The sequence below is a fragment of the Denticeps clupeoides genome, chromosome 6, assembly GCF_900700375.1.
Source record: "Denticeps clupeoides chromosome 6, fDenClu1.1, whole genome shotgun sequence".
Classification (NCBI taxonomy): Eukaryota; Metazoa; Chordata; class Actinopteri; order Clupeiformes; family Denticipitidae; genus Denticeps; species Denticeps clupeoides.
The window spans coordinates 11,791,411-11,810,172 of NC_041712.1; the positions used below are offsets into that span (position 1 = coordinate 11,791,411).

The 18,762-nt window shown below is 41.3% G+C and overlaps 2 protein-coding genes across 2 annotated transcripts; both read right to left on the reverse strand.

Moving 5' to 3' along the window:
- Positions 1–870: 870 nt before the first annotated feature.
- Positions 871–8,519, reverse strand: LOC114792525 (RING finger protein 214-like). Its single transcript, XM_028983755.1, has 15 exons — positions 8,364–8,519; positions 8,118–8,271; positions 7,970–8,032; positions 7,709–7,849; positions 7,137–7,270; positions 6,975–7,037; positions 6,739–6,835; positions 4,646–4,734; positions 4,101–4,188; positions 3,723–3,818; positions 3,142–3,560; positions 2,630–2,747; positions 1,659–1,808; positions 1,383–1,484; positions 871–1,274 (listed from the first exon to the last, which is right to left on the reverse strand). Exons 1-15 carry the CDS (start codon positions 8,405–8,407, stop codon positions 1,212–1,214), a joined length of 1,821 nt encoding a protein of 606 aa, XP_028839588.1. The 5' UTR covers positions 8,408–8,519; the 3' UTR covers positions 871–1,211.
- Positions 8,520–10,614: 2,095 nt separating this feature from the next.
- On the reverse strand, positions 10,615–17,124 carry LOC114792373 (transgelin-like). Its single transcript, XM_028983434.1, has 5 exons — positions 16,881–17,124; positions 12,356–12,551; positions 11,936–12,107; positions 11,727–11,829; positions 10,615–11,570 (listed from the first exon to the last, which is right to left on the reverse strand). Exons 2-5 carry the CDS (start codon positions 12,533–12,535, stop codon positions 11,429–11,431), a joined length of 597 nt encoding a protein of 198 aa, XP_028839267.1. The 5' UTR covers positions 12,536–12,551; positions 16,881–17,124; the 3' UTR covers positions 10,615–11,428.
- Positions 17,125–18,762: the final 1,638 nt, after the last annotated feature.

Here is an 18,762-nt window from a genome sequence, read left to right on the forward strand (position 1 = left end):
AAAAAAAGAAAAATTGACGACCAGATTTCTGTGGTGCTATCAATGAGATGGGGAGTGTTCACTAAGATAACATCATGTAGGATGTACAGAAATAAACTGATAAATACAATAAAGCACTGCTTGCTAATTATCTATATCTTGGGGATGAAAAAAGTTTCCCATTATTCTTACTGAAACTCACCAATGTGAGTTCAATCACTAGCTTTTGCTCATGGGTTCATATTTATGTTTTTAATGTAGCACATTCTCTATGTCAAACTTGCAAAAATGACAATTTACTTGCTCAAAGAGAGTGACTGTAAGTGTAAAGTAGTACTAACTTATTGGTGGAAAGTGATGAAGGCACTGTGCCTTGGGTCTGGCATGTATGCAAGCAGTTTTAACATACAAAGAAACCTTACTCCTATCTGTAATTGATTTTAGATATAGTTATAATAGTATATATACAAAACTATATTCTTAGTCATCAAAATGGTAAAGTCATTCAAAACATCATTGTTACAAGTAAAAATTTGTATTTCCAGATATCTGGAAATCTATTCTTCTTCAGCGCAATTGATTTTTATATCTTTAAACTCTTTAAGATAACAAGTGGCTGTTTTAACATGTAACACAATTTGATCCTATCCACACATTTCTTTTAAACATCCACTACATTATTCTCCTTAGGACCACCTTGTGGTACTGCAGTGAGGTGGTACAGAGTCTCCATGATCTTCATGATCATGGTCTTCCGGATCTGATACATTTATTGCCAATTCAGTTATTCCATGATAGCTGTCTCCGTTAATGACATGAACATTTAACAGAAGTACCAGCATCCAGGCACATATACCTTCCACAGAAGGGTGGAAAAAAAAATGCCCAAAGTGACACTTCATAATACTTTATTATACAAACAACACGGTGAGACTGTGATTTTAGTTTCATGTGAAGTTACATGGTAAAAAGATGACAAAGTTCTAAACCAAATTTATCATAAAAAGAAATACATTTTTTTATTAAAAAAAAAAAAAAGTTTAAGGACAAATTCTATTAATTCAAATATTAACATCTGATATTACACAAAATAACATTTTAAAAAGAAATTCCTGTTTCAAAAGAATCTGTTCATACACAGTTTATTATAATCCAAATTAATAATAGAAGTGCCACTTAATATCAGTAGTCACACTGCCTGGATCCAGCATGACACCCGCAAGAGAATTGATTCACTTGCTTGGACAAAAGGGACAGGAGTTGTTTTTGCTGGTTTGTAGCCAAACTCGGATACACTAAAACACAAAAAAGCACACACGTCTTAGAAAGAAAAATGCTTCTAAACATCACACGTTCTTATTCCAGTATTATTAACATTGAGAAAGGAAGGTCACAGTTCTTACCTCTTTGTGTAATGTATGAGAGCAGCTTAAAGCATACTGACTGCTTGCATCTACATGGTTCTGGCACATCAGGCAGAGTTTACGACTGGCAGGAGCCGCTGACTGAGAAAAGACAACAAAGGCAGGAAGGGAACAGATAACAGATGAGATGCATGGGATGATGAGCTTACACAACTAACACAAAATGTCTGCCAGAATCAAAATACTACAAAGAAAAAATAGCAGAAGAATTTATCCATTGAGGCTCAATCTACCCATTTCCAAAGAGTCACTTACCCGTGGAGGTCGTGTGTGGAAGACCTGGCCTACTCCAGGTCTATTTGGGCCACATATAGGACGTTGAAACTGAGCTGGAGGTGGCTGAGGCAGAGTTACCGGGTTAAGCAAGGCCCTGGTTCCAGCTGGAGGCCCAATAGGCCCGAGTACCTAAAACCGAGCAGGGTTAAAGGGTGATCTGTTATCAGAGCAATGATTCCACACACATTCAAAGGTTACATGCTGACAGGGGCTGACATACACATTAATAAAATGTATACATATACAGTACAGGCCAAAAGTTAGGACACACCTTCTCATTCAATGTGTTTTCTTTATTTTCATGACCATTTACATTGGTAGATTCTCACTGAAGGCATCAAAACTATGAATGAACACATGGAGTTATGTACTTAAAAAGTGGAGACCTGGCCTCCATGGTCACCGGACCTAAACCCAATGGAGATGGTTTGGGGTGAGCTGGACCGCAGAGTGAAAGCGAAAGGGCCAACAAGTGCCCCTCTAGGAACTCCTTTAAGACCATTTCAGGCAACAACCTCTTGAAGCTCATCGAGAGAATGCCAAGAGTGTGCAAAGCAGTAATCAGAGCAAAGGGCGGCTATTTTAAAGAAACTAGAATATAAAAGTCGCTTTGGATAAACTAGAATATTGTAAGTCGCTTTGGATAAAAGCGTCTGCTAAGTTAAGTAAAGTAAAGTAAAGTAAAGTAAAGTAAAACATGTTTTCAGTTATTTCACCTTTTTTTGTTAAGTACATAACTCCACATGTGTTCATTCATAGTTTTGATGCCTTCAGTGAGAATCTATCAATGTAAATGGTCATGAAAATAATGAAAACACATTGAATGAGAAGGTTTGTCCAAACTTTTGGCCTGTACTGTATACACACACACACACAAACTAACTGCATGAAAATTATTACTCCTCTGGTTTGCCACTGCTAAGAGTACGAATGTGAGCTCATGGATTTACCAGTTTCTCATTCTCTGCAAGCCTCTGTGCCACCTGCTGGCTGATTTCTTCCTCAGACAGGCCTGCCATTGTGCCCCGGGCTGTTTTAATCTGCTGTAGTGCAGTCATGATCTGCTGCCTGCCAAAGAGCACATGGGAAACAGCCTTATTCTCTAGATCAGTACAGTGACTGTCCTGAACATTCAACACCAGGGCAATGACTGGACTACAGGCATTCACTACAAAAGTCATTTTTATTCTGCACACAGATTCCAATCTTCAAAACAAAAGCCAATTTAGAGCTGCCAGGTAATTTTATACGAATGTAGAGGAAAAAGCTGAAGCAAGCAAATTAATAAACAGGCATATTGTTTTTGCCACAATATACAGAACCAATATATCAATTTTCATCTGCTTCTTACAGGTTTTTCCTGTACATTCATATGAAATGAACAACAACGTTTCTGTGTAAACTCATAACTCATTTAAATGTGCAAATCAGTATAATGTGTAGGAGGTCAGTCCAGTAGTACCTGGTGCTTTGCGGAAAACGAACTCCCAGTCGGTCCAGAAATTTATCCAGTTTGCCAGCAGGGGCAGGGTTAGCTGGAAGAAGTGGGGCATGGGCTGATGGCTGGGCAGTTGTTGCAGCAGGTGCCTGAGGAGGTGGCATTGCTCTGCTTGGCACACCCATTATAACAGGGGTGCCTGTCAAGGGCATCTGGGATGCTGTGGATGGTTGGTGTGAGTTTCCCATAGCTGGGAGAAAGTTTGGCACAGTGGCTGAGGGCAAAGGTGGGGAGATGGGTGGAACAGTCCAGGGTGCAGGGACCAGAACAGAGGAAGGCTGAGGTAGTGATGTGGTGATGGGTACTGAAGGCAAGGACTGCTCTGAGTGAGCGTACAACATCGTTTGGGGGAAAGAGTGCAATGCACTCATTGACAACTCCAGCTGCAGAAAAAAAAAAAAAAAAAAAAAAACATGATAAAAAAATTTAAGCTGGAAATACATAACCATGGAAATGCTAAATTAAAGGGTCAATTACAATTTCAGAATCATTTTTGAAAAACAAGGACTACATGCACACATGAATGCCTACATTCACACTCTCACCAAAGGGATGTGTGGCAGAGCTGGGGTAGAGATTTTCGGGAGATTCTCCAGCAGCTGACCTTGATGGAGAAGTTGGAGATTCTCATTGAACTTATTCTGTAAGAGAAAATCTAAATCTGCTGAAAGCTACAAAAAAACAGCACTGTTTAAACTTCAAGTCATATATTGATGTTTGACCACGCCCCCCAATATGAAACTATACAATAGTTTTCATTTTTGTTCTCATATACAAACAATATGCAACATTACTACCTGTAACTGAATTATGGGTCTGAATTCCATAGAGTTAAATAACACAAATTACACCAAATATGAGAAATAATTTAGCCAGAAATATTGAACTCTACCCTGCAGTACTCATCTGAAATGCACACTCACCTGAATCTGCCCGACCACGCTGCGTGCCCATGCCACATTTTTCTCCCATTTTAGTCTCTGCAGCAAATACTGCTGGGATGGGTCCTGCCTACAGAAGATGTTCATACAAAAGACCTTAAATGAAAATTCAGGTAAATAAAATTCAGGTAATATATTCACATATAAGAGCATCTGTTAGATGCTAAACATGTAAATATACAGTGCCCTACTACTACTGGTTCTAAAAAAAAAAAAAAAAGTTAAAAGTACCCTTGTTCACACAAAAGACAAACTAAACTAATCCCTTATCAAGAAATGAATATTAACAAAAACACATTACACAAATTTTGCCACCCTTTGAAATGAATGTGTAACAATAAAAATGAAGTATGTTTCCAATTTCTTTTGTACATTAAGCTGACTGGAATGTAAAAGAACTTTCCAGCTAAAAACAATGACTTCCCCATCAAACAGGACACAAAAATGAGGCACAAGGCCACATTCCCTTATCCAACCATCATTATTGCAATGACAATAGAACATTCAATTACACAATCATGATTTACTTAAGTGCATGCAGGTATCTATCTGCCTCTGCAATCCAGTCCTCAACCTGTGAAACGATCACCTCTCTCTGCATCTCCACAGCAGCGATCTGTAGACACAGAAAAACAGAATTCCTGAACAGGGGTTAACGCTGCAAAGCAACACACTTCCCAAATACTTTAGCTTTGCACCTTAAATCAGAAGGTGGTAGATCTGACCTCTCAGGGACTTTTCTCTTTGAACTGACACACACAACCTCTTTTTTTACATCAGTATTTGCACTAGTACAGCATCTGCAATATTTTTTTACTTTGCACCTTCAGCATTCTTTTCACTGGTTTTAGGATAAGATAGGATAGGATAAGTGGGAAATTGCATTTGTCACAGCAGAAAGTGGATAGAACAAAGGTAATAGCATCAAAAAAATTAATATGTATATGTATTTAGCTACACAATATACAATCAATATCTTCACATGTACAATTGGTAACTTCTGTGGTGTATTTGATGTGTGTTTGCGTGCCAGTGTGTGTTTGTCTCTGTGTGTGTGGTCAACTATGAGGTCTTTGTTGTACAGTCTGACAGCGGTTGGCAGGAAAGACCTTCTGAACCTCTCCTTCCCACATCGTTGGTGCGGTAGCCTGGGACTGAAGGAGCTGCTCAGTGCTGTCAGAGTTTCCTGCATGGGGTGGGAGATGTTATTCAACAGGGATGACAGCTTGGCCACCATTCTCCTGTCACTCACCACCTCCACTGGGTCCAGAGGACGTCCTAGAACAGAGCTGGCCCTCCGGATCAGCCTGTTCAGCCTCTTTCTGTCCCCAGAAGAGATGCTGTTACCTCCGCAGCAGGTGCAGCCTGCTCTACCCTTTTTTATAAAATGCGTTTGTGTTGTGAGTCCAATCCAGTTTGTACCTGTAGCTCTCCACAATGTCCATACCCTGGATGTTCAGTGGTTGCAGTGGTGGATGTTTGTGCCTGCGGAAGTCTACCACCAGCTCCTTGTTTTTTCCTGTGTTGATCTGGTGGTAGTTCTGCTGGCTCCAGTCCACAAAGTCATGTGTCAGTTCTGTGTACTCCCTGTCATCCCAATCAGTGATGAGGCCAACTATAGCAGAGTCATCATGAACTTCTGCAGGAAGCAGTTGGTGGAGTTGTAGAAGTCTGATGGTGAAGAGGAACGGCGCCAGAACCGTACTGCAGACAACCCTGTCTGACACACAGCCCTGAGTTCTCACATACTGTGGTCGGATAGTGAGGTAGTCCAAGATCCATGTGGCGAGGTGATGGACCACTCCTGTGTACTCCAGCTTGAGGATTGTGGGTAGGATGGTGTTGAAAGCACTGGAGAAATCCAAGAACATGATTCTCACAGTGTTCCTAGAGTTCTCCAGGTGAGAGAGAGAATGATGTAGGAGGTGAATGATGGCATCATCCACTCCAATGCCAGGCTGGTAAGCAAACTGAAGTGGGTCCGGTGATGAGCTCACCAGGGGCTGAAGCTGCGCCAAGGTCAGCCGCTCCAGGGTCTTCATCAGGCGGGGTGTCAGAGCCACCGGCCTGTAGCTGTTGAAGTCCTTGGGATGTGGAGTCTTAGGCACTGGCACCACACAGTCTCTTCTTAGTTTTCAATGTTTTGTTTCATATTACTTAAAATGTTATCTTTATGTAGCCCCTTACGTCAGTTTGTCGGAGCTACAATGCTGCATGTAGCACCAGGTTCTGGAGAAACATTGTTTCGTTTCACTATGTACTGTCAAACATAAATGTAGCTGAAATTACAATAAAGCTCAACTTGAACTTATTTAAAACCAGCAAATGAGTGTGAGCACACAGGTCTTATCTGCAATGATAAATAAGACTTAAGATGTTGCATCAACTCATTTGCAAAATCGATTACCAGACAAGCTGTAAACTGACAAAGTGATTTTGTTTGTACAAATGCACCACTTTTCAGTGCACCAAAGCCATTGCTTAGTAAAGTTATATTTTGTTTAACTGCTGTTCAATAGCAGCAAACTAAGTAAACACCATATATACACATCAAATCACAAAACTGTTAACAAATACAGGATTACTAGTCTTGCATGAGTCACACAGCAATGGACAGTACCTCATCTTGAAGAGCCAAGTGAGTGGCTTCCTCCATCTGTTTACGTTTTTGGTTGATCTCTGTTTGGAGCTCCGCAATCTCACGCTCCCACACCAGTCTGCATATATCATTAGATTCACATCCACAGAACTTCATATGAAGGTTTTCCCAAATAATTACTGACTCCTAATGCACCCACAGTTCAACAAAACCTATATGGGCAGTCTCATCACAGATCTTTACTTGCGAAAGCTTACTTTTCCTGGTCGTCTGTGAGGGTACTCAGCTTCTTGTTTGTTGCTTCCAATTCCTGGGTCAGTCTAATGGATAAAAATCACACACAAAGTTAATAATAGGGGAGTAAAATCAAAATCAATCTATACATCATTCACTACACTATATACATATATTTGCCTTGCCTTTTGCAATCTTGCTCTAGACGTCCTTTCTCTGTTGACAGCTCTTGTCGCTTGCTGAGGAAGTTTTTGCGAGTCATCCTGCTGCTGTTTAGCTCCAGCTTCACTTGCAGCGAGTTAATCTTCTCAATGAGGCTCTATGGAAACCACAACTAAGTATTTAATTATAATTCACAGCAAAAACAACAGCAAGTCATCAGGACTTGATATTTCGGTGAGTCTGCTTGATGGTTGAACTGGAAGCATTTGAAAGTGAAGTAGTTGTCATTGTGAAACACTGCAGCACACAGTGACACAATGAAATGTGTCCTCTGCTTTTAATCATCACCCTTAGTGAGCAGTGGACAGCCGTGAAAGGTGCCCGGGGAGCAGTGTGTGGGGACGGTGCTTTTTGCTCAGTGGCACCTTGCCGGCCCGGGATTCAAACCGGAAACCATCTGATTACAGGTCCACTTCCTTCACTTTCAATCACTTCTGGCCGCTAGGCCACAAACACAACAACAGCGACGAGACATCAGTCTACATCCCCTCACCCGAAAGCATACGACAAGTGACTGTCAAGTGACTGTGTGTACCCCATGCTCTCGTTTCCCCTCCTCTCGTCTTCGCTCTAAGCTGCTTATCAGTCTCTCATGCTCGGCTTTCTCTTCGTCCTCCCGCTTCTTCATCTCTTCATACTGCTTGGCGAGAGTCACACCGTGTTCTACCACTGAACGCTGAGATGAGAAGGAACGAGGCAAAGCCAGAAAACAAACAAAACAAGACAAGGTGAATACACACAGTCACAGAGACTAGCCATACATTGGATACCATAAACTCATCTTTTCATAATTTACCACTGCGGATTCCCAGTCCTGGTCTGTGTTCACTTCCTTCTCTAGCGTCAACATGACTCCCGTCTGTGAAAACGAAACAAACCAGCTTCGTCTAGAGTTCAACGAAGTAAAATATTTGGGAACGTAGCCTTGTTAGCTCTGCATGTACCTGGCTGATCTGCTCCGCAGCCTCTGAACTTGTCTGAACTTCTGCACTTCCGACACCCATACCGTCACCGTCGCCCTCACTCCACTCCACAAAATCCTCAAAGGCCCATTCCGCACACGGATCAAAACACAAACGGCCCAACTCGGAAGCTTCGCTGCCAGAAGAAATGCCGATTGCTCATTTCACAACAGACGTCCTTCCAGCCGTCGGCCGTTCGGCGATTCGCCAGCGTCGTAAATTACTTACCGTACGTCGTCTTCTTCTGTCGTGAAACCCTCAAACTCTGCCATCACTCTGTCCGTCCGACAACGCCGTGGGTTTCTGTTCTTTTAGAATAGTTGCTAATGTTGCCTTATTCTTCACCTGCTCATTATAACCGGTTAGCTCACTTCTTCTCGTAGGCTACGGATGAAACGCGGTTGCCAAATCCGCCCAATTTGTTTCACTTGTGCAGTCGAGGAGAGATAATAATAGTAATTAATAATTAATTGTTATTCATTATAAAGTGTTAAACTTGCATTTGAAAAGCAGTACCGAATCGACCATGTGTATATTTCTTACTTTTCACTACTATTCTGTTTTTTTGCTTCAGCGAAAATGTGGCGATTCTTATCGATATCATAACGCTCACTGAAACTGATAACTTAAAAGTTAAAACTGCTAAAAAAATATGAGATGAAACCACGCACGTTTTGGCAGTTTTTGGACTGTGGTTGTGAGATTTGAGCACATTCTATGCTGTGGTGTGCTGGGGAGAACCGGCTGGCGGCGTGGTGGGAGTAGAACTGGACACGCTGGAGACTGTGGCGGAGCGGAGGATGCTGCGAAAGCTGAGCGCACGGCGCTGTGGACGGGCGGAGGAGTTTGAAATGCTCCACTGATCTCCACAGGAAATCCTTCCTTCCCACAGCTATCAGACGTTTTAACGCGTCTCTCTGTCTCTCTCTGTAAGGCTGTAAACAACATGGGGTTGGCAATACGATTCCTTTGCTGCTGTTCTTCTGTGCAACTGAAAGTGAAGCACACGGTGACTCCTCTGCTTTTAACCATCATCCTTGGTTAGCAGTGGGAGCCTGGAGCAGTGTGCTTTTCTCAGTGGCCCCTTGGGAATTGAACCGGCAACATTCTGATTACGGGGCCACTACATTAACCACTAGGCTAATTATGATTATTTTATTTATAATCATAAATGTATGTCTGTCTCTAATTCTCTCTGTGCACTCACTGTATGTCTTGTACATACAACAAGTATGTACATTGTATGTCTTTACCTCTGTGCAGTTGTAGCATAAGCACTTTCCTTCGGGATTAGTAAAGTTTTCTGATTCTGAATATAAAGAAAGAACTGGATTTGTAATGTAACCACATTAAAAAGCCTCAAAACCCTTTACTGGCTCCATATTGAATATAAGGTCTCACCATTATGTTTATGGAACTGCCCCTACATACCTCAAGGATCTCCTCAGATATGCTCACACTCTCTTTGTTTGTCCTCCATCTATCTCCTCAAAAAGATCCACACAATGGGGGATATGACATTTTGCTCAGCTGCTCCCTGCCTATGGAACACCCTCCAAGATCACCTGCTGCCTGAAAACCCACATTTTTTAAAAGGGTATGCCCATTTTTAAAGCTGTTTTTTTTAGCACATTTAAAAAAATATTATTATTATTTCTGGAATTTGCAACACTCCGTTATCCCGAGAAACGTATGATCAATAGTTACAGGGCTAGTTCCCCTGGAGCAGCTCAGGGTTATGTGTCTTGCTTGGGGACACAATGGTTTTAAGTGGGGTTGAACCTATGATTTTGTGTGTTACCCACTAGGCTATTACCACCCCACCCAATGCATATATATTAAAAAATATACAAGCTCCACTGATATTAGTCTGATGTTAGTCATATGAATACAGGGCACTGCTCAGCTTTTACCAGAAGATGGCAGACATCATTCTGCACAAAGTGCCTCTAAAAAAGCTGGGCTTTACTCTACTTTACTCTACATAAACTAGAAAATGGCTTTTTGACCCAGCTTTCTAGAAATTGCTCTCTCAAGCAATATGTTGGCCATAAAATAAAATTTTAATTCAAATTCACAATGTACGACATATAACTGCACTGACAGCAATGCCAACTTTAAAGACAACACACAAATATTTCAGGAGAAATTAAATGGATCACAATATTAAACAGATGTAATTTGGTAATCAGATGTATTTAGTGCCAATTAGTCCTTTAATGGTTGGCCTTTAACACCTTTGCATCAACCAAAACGCATTAAAATAATTTAATAATTTAATGTTAAATTTGAGGAAATGGTAACAAAAAATTCAGAATGTGAAATCATATGAATATGACATTAAACAATGAAAAAAAAATACAAGATTGCTTTGATGGATAGAGGATGGATGTGGGGAAGTTCTGTCATTGTTGACTCGCCAGATTATGTCACTGCTTTGGTGGCAGAAAGTTTACACATATTAAGTAATCCAGGCAGATATCTTTATCAGACTTTATTCTACCACAAAAACACATTCTGTCAATTCCTAATAATGATACATGACTAAAATGAGTGTCTGTGTCAATACGTGTTATTTGAAAATGTTGTTGTGTTGACTGTTGCTTAGGAACATTCACTGAGTATGAGAGTGTTTCCATAAAACTGAAAAATAACATTAATAAAGGGTAAACCCTGCTTTCAGTTACATTCTGAATGTATGTCTGACACATCATAATCTATCTTCTGTTAATTTTCTGCAATAATTCATGTTTCATTCGGTTTCTTTGGACCCATGGGTAAGTGTAAGGACTCCCGGCATGTGGTGATTGCCTCCAAAAGTGGTCCAAGGAAGGACAACAAGTTCTTTTGTTTTGTTTGCTATTTCTTTTACTTTTATGTGATTCATTATGTTATTATCAGACACATAAACAGAAGAAGGTTTTTTTATTTTAGAATCATGAAATATCAACACACAATGTACAAAAATACTGAGCTCTGACACGTAGGCCTGAAAAACCAATCAGTTCAAAATATAAGGATTTTGGAATGCATATGACTGTTTTTGGAATGCATATGTAACTTTCTTTGTGTGGAATGAGATTCATTTGTGCATATTTGCAGTGCAATGTATCCCCAGTTTTATTTATTTGATCTAATAACTAACAGTCTTTGGTCATCACATGTATGCGTATGTATGAATAGGCACGTGTAAGTGGTGTGTGTATGTGTGTGTGTGTTTGCATGGGTGTCCTTTTGGTCTGCTCCAGTTTCACGGAATGGCTGAGAGAGAATTCAGGTTGGAATTTGTGACCTCACAGGATCTGCCGGGGTCGACCATATCCTGTCATGCCAGCCTGAGAAGCTCCTTTGTTGGTGCCCATCTGCAGGCCAATCACACTCTGACCCTCCTTCATCTGGTCCTCCGTGAATTCTCGCTTGTTCTCCTGTGCTTTCCTGTACGTTGTTAATAGCATATTAATAGCATTTTTTTCTGACATAAAGTATAGCCAGTTATGTGCTTCTAGAGTTATGTTTTTGCTTTTCTGTGTTCTGAGTAGCTCCCAGTATCAGACAAAGACAGAAATGGGAAGGAAATATGGTTTTACTTACTTGTGGAACCAGTTTGGGTCACCACGGTAACAGCCATCATTCTTGGTGACTGCCAGACTGCCTAATGCCATCAATGTCCGCTGTACAGCGGCCAAGTCCTTTCCTGAGGACACACAGCATTAACATACAAGGACAGCAATACATTATTATTCCTCCCCCTCCAGCCACTCATGCAACTGCTGAAAAGAGGTGAGGGTTCATGGACCCACCCTCCCAAAGGTCGACAGTCTGGAACATGTCTGTCTTGGTGATGCCATAGCGTTCTGCAGCATTGAGGAACTGAGAGATCTGTTCCATCTGCTTGAAGGCCATTGGAGAACTCTGAGTTTTCTTTATCGGTTTAGGGCCAGTGTAGAGACTGTTGATGAGCATACTCAACACCTGAGAGAGGAAGAGAGAGAGAGAATTACACATAAATAGACATGAATACATCCTGGAGGACAATGAACAAAGACTTAATGCTAAAATATAGAAAGCAGGAAAGTCATTTGCATACTATTTGCATGCGTAGGTTATCTGTCTCTCATTTAAATATTCATACTCAAACAGAACATATTCCTTTCATGCACAGCGTTTATTGCACATTAGTTCACAAATAACAATATATAAGAATAGAATAAAACACTCACACATCCATCCTTGAGCCAGTTTTGGAACCCTGTTTTGCCCTCTGCTGGTTTGCTCACTTCCCCTCCACACTGGGCGACAATCCAGTCAACCAGGCGTTCCTCCAGGTCAGGGTCGTACTTCTTATCAATCTTGCTCTGCACCTCACGACTCAGACCATATGCTGGGCCTTTGTTTGCCATAACTGGAGTTTTTGCTCTGTGTAGAAAAGTTTACAGTTTTAACACATTGAAGACGGGAAGTTCATACATAGAGGGAAAGATTCTGGAAGAAACGTGTAACAGAATCCTTGATCATAAAAAAAAAATTCACTGCATACTGAATGGAAGAAAGGGTGATTTTTTTTTAAATAGTCTAAGATGAACATTAGTATGACCATTAAGCCTTCCATTTTAGTTAAAGTCTATAGACTCTCTATTAGCACATATTATAAATAACACAGGCAAATTAAGAAATGTCTAAACTGCTGATAGAAAACAAATGTTTTGTTTTGACTATACAAAAATCCTGTCCAGACATTTTTAACATAGTTAATAACTCCGATAGCTGGAAATTTCTGTTAATAATGGAAAATCTGCATACATGTAGCAGCAATTAATCTTGAGTTCCAATGTAATGCTGTGTTCATTAACTAAAGTCTGTCACTTTTCTGTCAGCTTCATTGATTGTTAGAAAACCATTTTGCAATGGTTTTAGAAGGGCTGAAAACAGTTGCACTTATATAAGCAATATAACTGCTCAAATTCAGAATCATTGAGTATCTGGTGCATCAGCAAATTAAACAATTCAACAACAGATAACAGTGTATTAATTGAGGCCATAATAGGTCAAACATTTAATACCATTTGTTATTAGATAGCATTTTCTTATAGTAATTTGTAGTAATTTTTGATACTTCTGTTCTGATGCTGTAAACAATGTTTCATCCTCACGGATCCTAAATAAATGCAGAACTGGGCTAAAAAACGTTAGAAGTGTTATCAGAGTCAACACTAGAGTCACGTGTAAGTGATGAGCTGTCCTGCAACAAAACAAACGACTTAAAGTACATCCTGACCAACAGAAAAATGGGTGAACTCAAGTGCAGAGGCAGTGCAGAATAGTTCACTCAAGTACGCTGTGTATCAGGCCACAGCTTGCACAACTTCCTCTTTCTTGCCATGGCAACAAACAATCAACACATGAGTAGGGCTGGGTGAAGAACTAAAATGAAGTTTTGTCACAAGCTATTTGTAATAAATGGCCAATGATGGCTAGCTTTATAGCTGCTAGCTATCAATGGTTGCAGATGTTATTTTGTGCTTTGATCATAACACGATCTCGACATATATAGTCGTAACATTGCATTTGTTATAGAATAATACATTTTGTATTTATTATTAATACATTTTTGGAAAGTTTTAAATGAAAAGAGATAATGCTGTGAGCCTCACTCTGCCCAAAAAAAATTATAGATTTTGTTATTGACATTCTATTGTTCAATTGTCCTAGTGTACTGATTCTAAATCACAACACTTTTTAATGGATTTAATGCAACAGATTATTGCAGTGTATTTACGTCCCGCAGTAGCTGTATATGATTTTTTTTGCTAGGATTTCATAACCTTGGAGGGGGAAAAAAGTCCAATGAGACACACCCTCAAAATTGGCAAAGACCCCAGGAAACTCTCTGTAATGTGAGTCTGCTGAAGTTTGACTATTGCCTGTGAGTGTGTTTGTGCCTGAGCATGCATCCAGGAGGCAGGAATGCAACACAATGACAAAATCTATAGGGGACCTTGTGAGGTTGTCAATGTTGTCTTGTCATGGGGATGATGGGGGTACGCATTGACGTCAGTAACCATGCGCTGCCTGCATGTAGCTACATTCACTGGCTCACTGTGGTCAATCTGCTCCATGCCCATAAGAAGCCGTTCAGCCCATTAAACCAACACATCATGTAGGAGATAAAGAATGTGCCAAAGTACACTGAAGCGTGGCAACATTCCAGAGACGCTCCAACAGATTGCTTCACAGATACCCTTGCTGAGCACTGCAAGAGACCATAGGTAATCCATTTTTCATTTTTTTAGCACTCAAAAACAGGATCTAATAATATATTTTGCTTCTGTTTAGCATAATGTGCCTATTTAATAAAATAACTGAAATTGTTTGACAGGATCATTTCTTTTCCCATTTAACTTTATAGTCTTTATCTACCCATTTACGCACTGTCGACATCAGCATGCCCCATTGGTCAAAGGTTAGGAAATCCTTAGGAAATGTGAAGTTTATGTTGGCTCTGGGCCTCTTCCTGTCCCCCCCTTACCACTGCATCCGATGACAGCTGCTTCTCTTTCACCTTTCATTTCCTCTGTCTCTCTTTCTCTTTCCTTTTCTCTCCCACACATGCACAGATACACCAGATAATCAAGTGAAAGATTGAAAACCATCGTTGTCCTATGCTTAACAACTATTTAATTTCCTCAGGATCCTCCTTAACCGTTATAAGAACTATTATGTGAAACAGAAGGGATACATCAGAATGGCTTTTCATTGAGCTGAGCTAAGTCCAACTGAATCGAATGGATAACCTATCAGAATATGTTAGCATTGGCTGGGGCGTGTTTTGGAAAAGGGTGGGGTTTTTCGATAAAATCACAGGTGGACTGCACAAACACAGGAAGCACACACACACACACACACACACACACACACACACACACACACATTGCACAGTTCTACAAGTTCATTTTTTATTTGCCTAAAGCTGAAGCAAGACAATAGAGCAACTATATGGTATTTTAACCTTCCAAGCATATACACAGAGAGTTCTTTCCCAAGGGATATAACACATTTCCATAGGGGTTTTCTCTCACTTGTGTGTGTCTCTTTAAGTGTTTATCAGAGGTCCACTCCTTCCTCTGGTTTACTTTGCCGGAAGATGTTGCAACATTTCTGTGCTTTCTCTAGGCCTGCTCCCATCCTGTTAATCAATGTATGTGTGTGAGAAGGGCGAGGAGGCTCAGCACAGGAATTTTGTCCTTTTGAATATCGCTAAAGGTCACCTCAAACCAAGCGCCAACACTGGGAACGAACACCCCCCAGCACCCGCTAGTGTCATCTTCTCCCAGACCCTGAACTTTGTGGCTAAGGGCCTCCCTCAGAGGAAAACATCTCCCTGAGTGCCTGTCCCATGAAGTCACCACTTGAGACAGATCTTAACAAAAACAGCTCTAAACACGCTCGTAAATACTGATTTCCTAATCTCTCTCGCTTGCTCTCTCTCTCCCTCTCTTTCCCCTTTTCTCTGCTCAGTTCACTCTGATTGCACATTCCCAATCTACAGATCAGCCACAGCATGCCCGAGTGAAAGATAAACAGAGCCAAGCACAAGTTTTGAGTTCATGTTTGAAAGGAGCCATGGCATTAATTCTGCAGTGAATGTAGACGTATCAAAAAAAGGCTTTAGGCAAAAACGGCTAGACATTTAAAAGCAGCAGCTCGGCTGTATTAAATTCATTGGCACTGGCATTCTGGCTTCTTTCTCTGCTTCCTTCACTTTGCTGCTCGTCACATCATGCGTAGCTGCATGCCTGTCCTGCCTTGCAGTGACTCAAACAATGAGGGCGCACTTCAGCATCGGTAATTAGAGTCGTCTGACTCCGTCCGTTAGCCGCGGTTTGGCCCGGACGCCTGGAATGCCTCCATTTGGACCGAGTGGGGTGAAGACAGGGCCTTTGTGTAACTGGGCCGTCGTTCCTGGCAGCAAGCTTGGCTGTGATGAAGGCCACATGCTTGCATGTTCAAACAGGACTGCACTGGTCCCACCCTTTCCAGCATGTAGCCACAGCAACCGGCCATAGTAAATCACAATCGTAGCCCCCGCCTGTTTTTAAGCCCTTTGTCATACAGTTTTATTATACACAACCAAATCCTGGTCTTTGCTTTATCATTAAATTGTCTTTTGTGATTTGCATTGAGTTTTTGTCATCTGTGTTTGTAAAATTCCATTCTTGAGTCATTTTTCACTCACTTAAGAAAATGCAAAATCCCCTCTGTGATTTTAATCCGGCCTTGCATACTCAGTTTAGGGGGATTGAAAACTGAAGAGAGATGGCAAAGAGGATGTGTGAGTGTGTGACAGAGAGTGAGTTACTGCATCATTTAGAGAAGGCACACTTGATAGTTGTCGTTGCACACAAACATTACTCCATCTCCGTGTGAGACCTGGTCACGAGTCACAGGGGGGGTATAAATTTGCCTTGAAACTTAAAATCTTTTTCACTTGTCTGGCCCACGTCAGTTTGTCTCAATGCCACTTTTCTACAGAGCAAATCATGAACGTCACAGAGTCAAGAGGATGTGAAGCAGCCCTGTCTACGAAAGGACAACATCCACAAGGACAATGGAGAGAAAGAAGAAAACAATAGAAATTCCAGTCAAAGCGCGCCCGTCCGGAGCTCGGTCGCTGAGAAGAGTTGAAAACCAGCACTAGTTTTGAGCCTTCAGTTAGAGGGACTGTAGGCACAGGTGTTTTATACTCACAGTGGTGTGGAGAAAATCCGGCACTGGAGAAGTGGTGAGAAGTGGGTCTGTCTTCCTGAGTCGAGGTGTGTTCTCCCCTCTGCAGAGGCGCGTGTTAGTGTGTGTGTGTGTGTGTGTGTGAGAGAGAGAGAGAGAGAGTTAGCAGGTCCTCTTCCCCTTTAATAGAGCGCGCGAGTGCAGAGTCCTCCTTCGTAGGAGTGCAGTCTTAAAAAGAACAGACCTGTACTAACATCACAGTTAACAGAGACAGAGAAAACGAGAAAGGGGATGGAAGGAGTTGGGGAGGAAACCAAAGCCATAAAAGGCAATGCACTTTTTTAGACTCTCTCTCTCTCTCTCTCTCTGTCTCTCCTTTTTTTGGGCGTGCCCTTTCTTGCTTTCCTGCTGAATTGTAACATCTCCTTATATGGGAGTAGAAACAGTTGCCAAGGGGCTTGAGGAACAGAGGAATTCTCAAAATGCGCAGTTTTTACCACCCTGTCTGATCCGAACAGAGTGAATGAGGGGACGGAGGAATGCCAGAGGCGTGAATGAGGAATGGAGGACGGGCTGGAGGGGGTGGGCAGAGTGTGGTAATTACAGGAGGAGGGAGATGGGAAGACTTCCACCCGTCCCAACGCGCAGACACGGCAATCAGTCATGTCAACTGCGGGCCTGGAATCTTTAATAAGGGAATAAAAATGTGCTCTGGAAGGAATATGGCAGCTAGGATGTGTCCTTCTGTGTGGTATGTGTAAATGTGTTAAATAGACAATCCCAGTTAACCACACAATTCTGAATGATGTAGACACACCCAGTTGGGTTCATGTTCCATCACCTAAGGTGACATCACCTTCCGGAAAAAAGGCGAAGCTGGCATCATAGTCTGACTAAAATGATCAGCTGCGACAGCATCCACTTTTTCATTAAGATTTTATTGTTTACATTTTACATTACATTTTACACCTTTGCGGCATTTATCCAGAGTTATCCAGACGCCCTCATCCAGAGTGACTTACAATCAGTAGTTACAGGGACAGTCTCCCTGGAGACACTCAGGGTTATTTATTACGTTCTCACCAGATTAATCCTGGACTGCTAGGAGAAGTCTAGCACTGATTGATGTGATGCCAGACATCATATCTTTTTAAGAACACATCTGAAAGTACTAGTACCTTCAAACTTATATCAAGCCCTTTAAGACCATACAGAAACCTAAATCTGTGTTTAAATCATGGATTTAAATAAAAGGGGGTTTAATAAAAAAAGTTTAATAAAAAAAGAATAGAAACTGGACTTCTCCCAAATCATGGCCCTTTCAGCAAGCAGGCCAGAGATAGCTGGCAGGAACATATTTGGGATATATCTTTACAAATCATTATACACACACACACACATATATATATATATATATACATATACATATATACATATATACATACATACAAATTAAAAACAGACCTCATCTATTCATCTTTTGAGGTGAATGAGCTTCACAGCTGGTCAGGATGCAAGATTTTTTTCCCTATCATCTGCTTTTTGTGTTTCGAAAATACAATACTCTACCAGGGTCATTGTTAACCACAGGCCCAGCGGCAGAGAAGTAACTGAAAACAAAATCTGCCAGATCTTTAAGCCAGGAACCTTCTGGCAAGCTTTACCTTCCTGTGAATATGCTTGTCATCGAAATTCAAAAGTAAGCCTTGCTTGTCTTATTCGTTCTTGCTTTGCTTGCTTGCAGTACAAGTTGGTGTAGGTGAGGTGCCCTGAAGACCTGAGCTTGTCTTCAGACAGTCACTTCAGCTGGCTGCATGTTTGTTCGCTCTCCCTAATCGCTGAGAGTCGAGTATTGCTCACAGACAGCCAACGATGAAGTAGAAAATAATGATGGTCCTTGATGGAC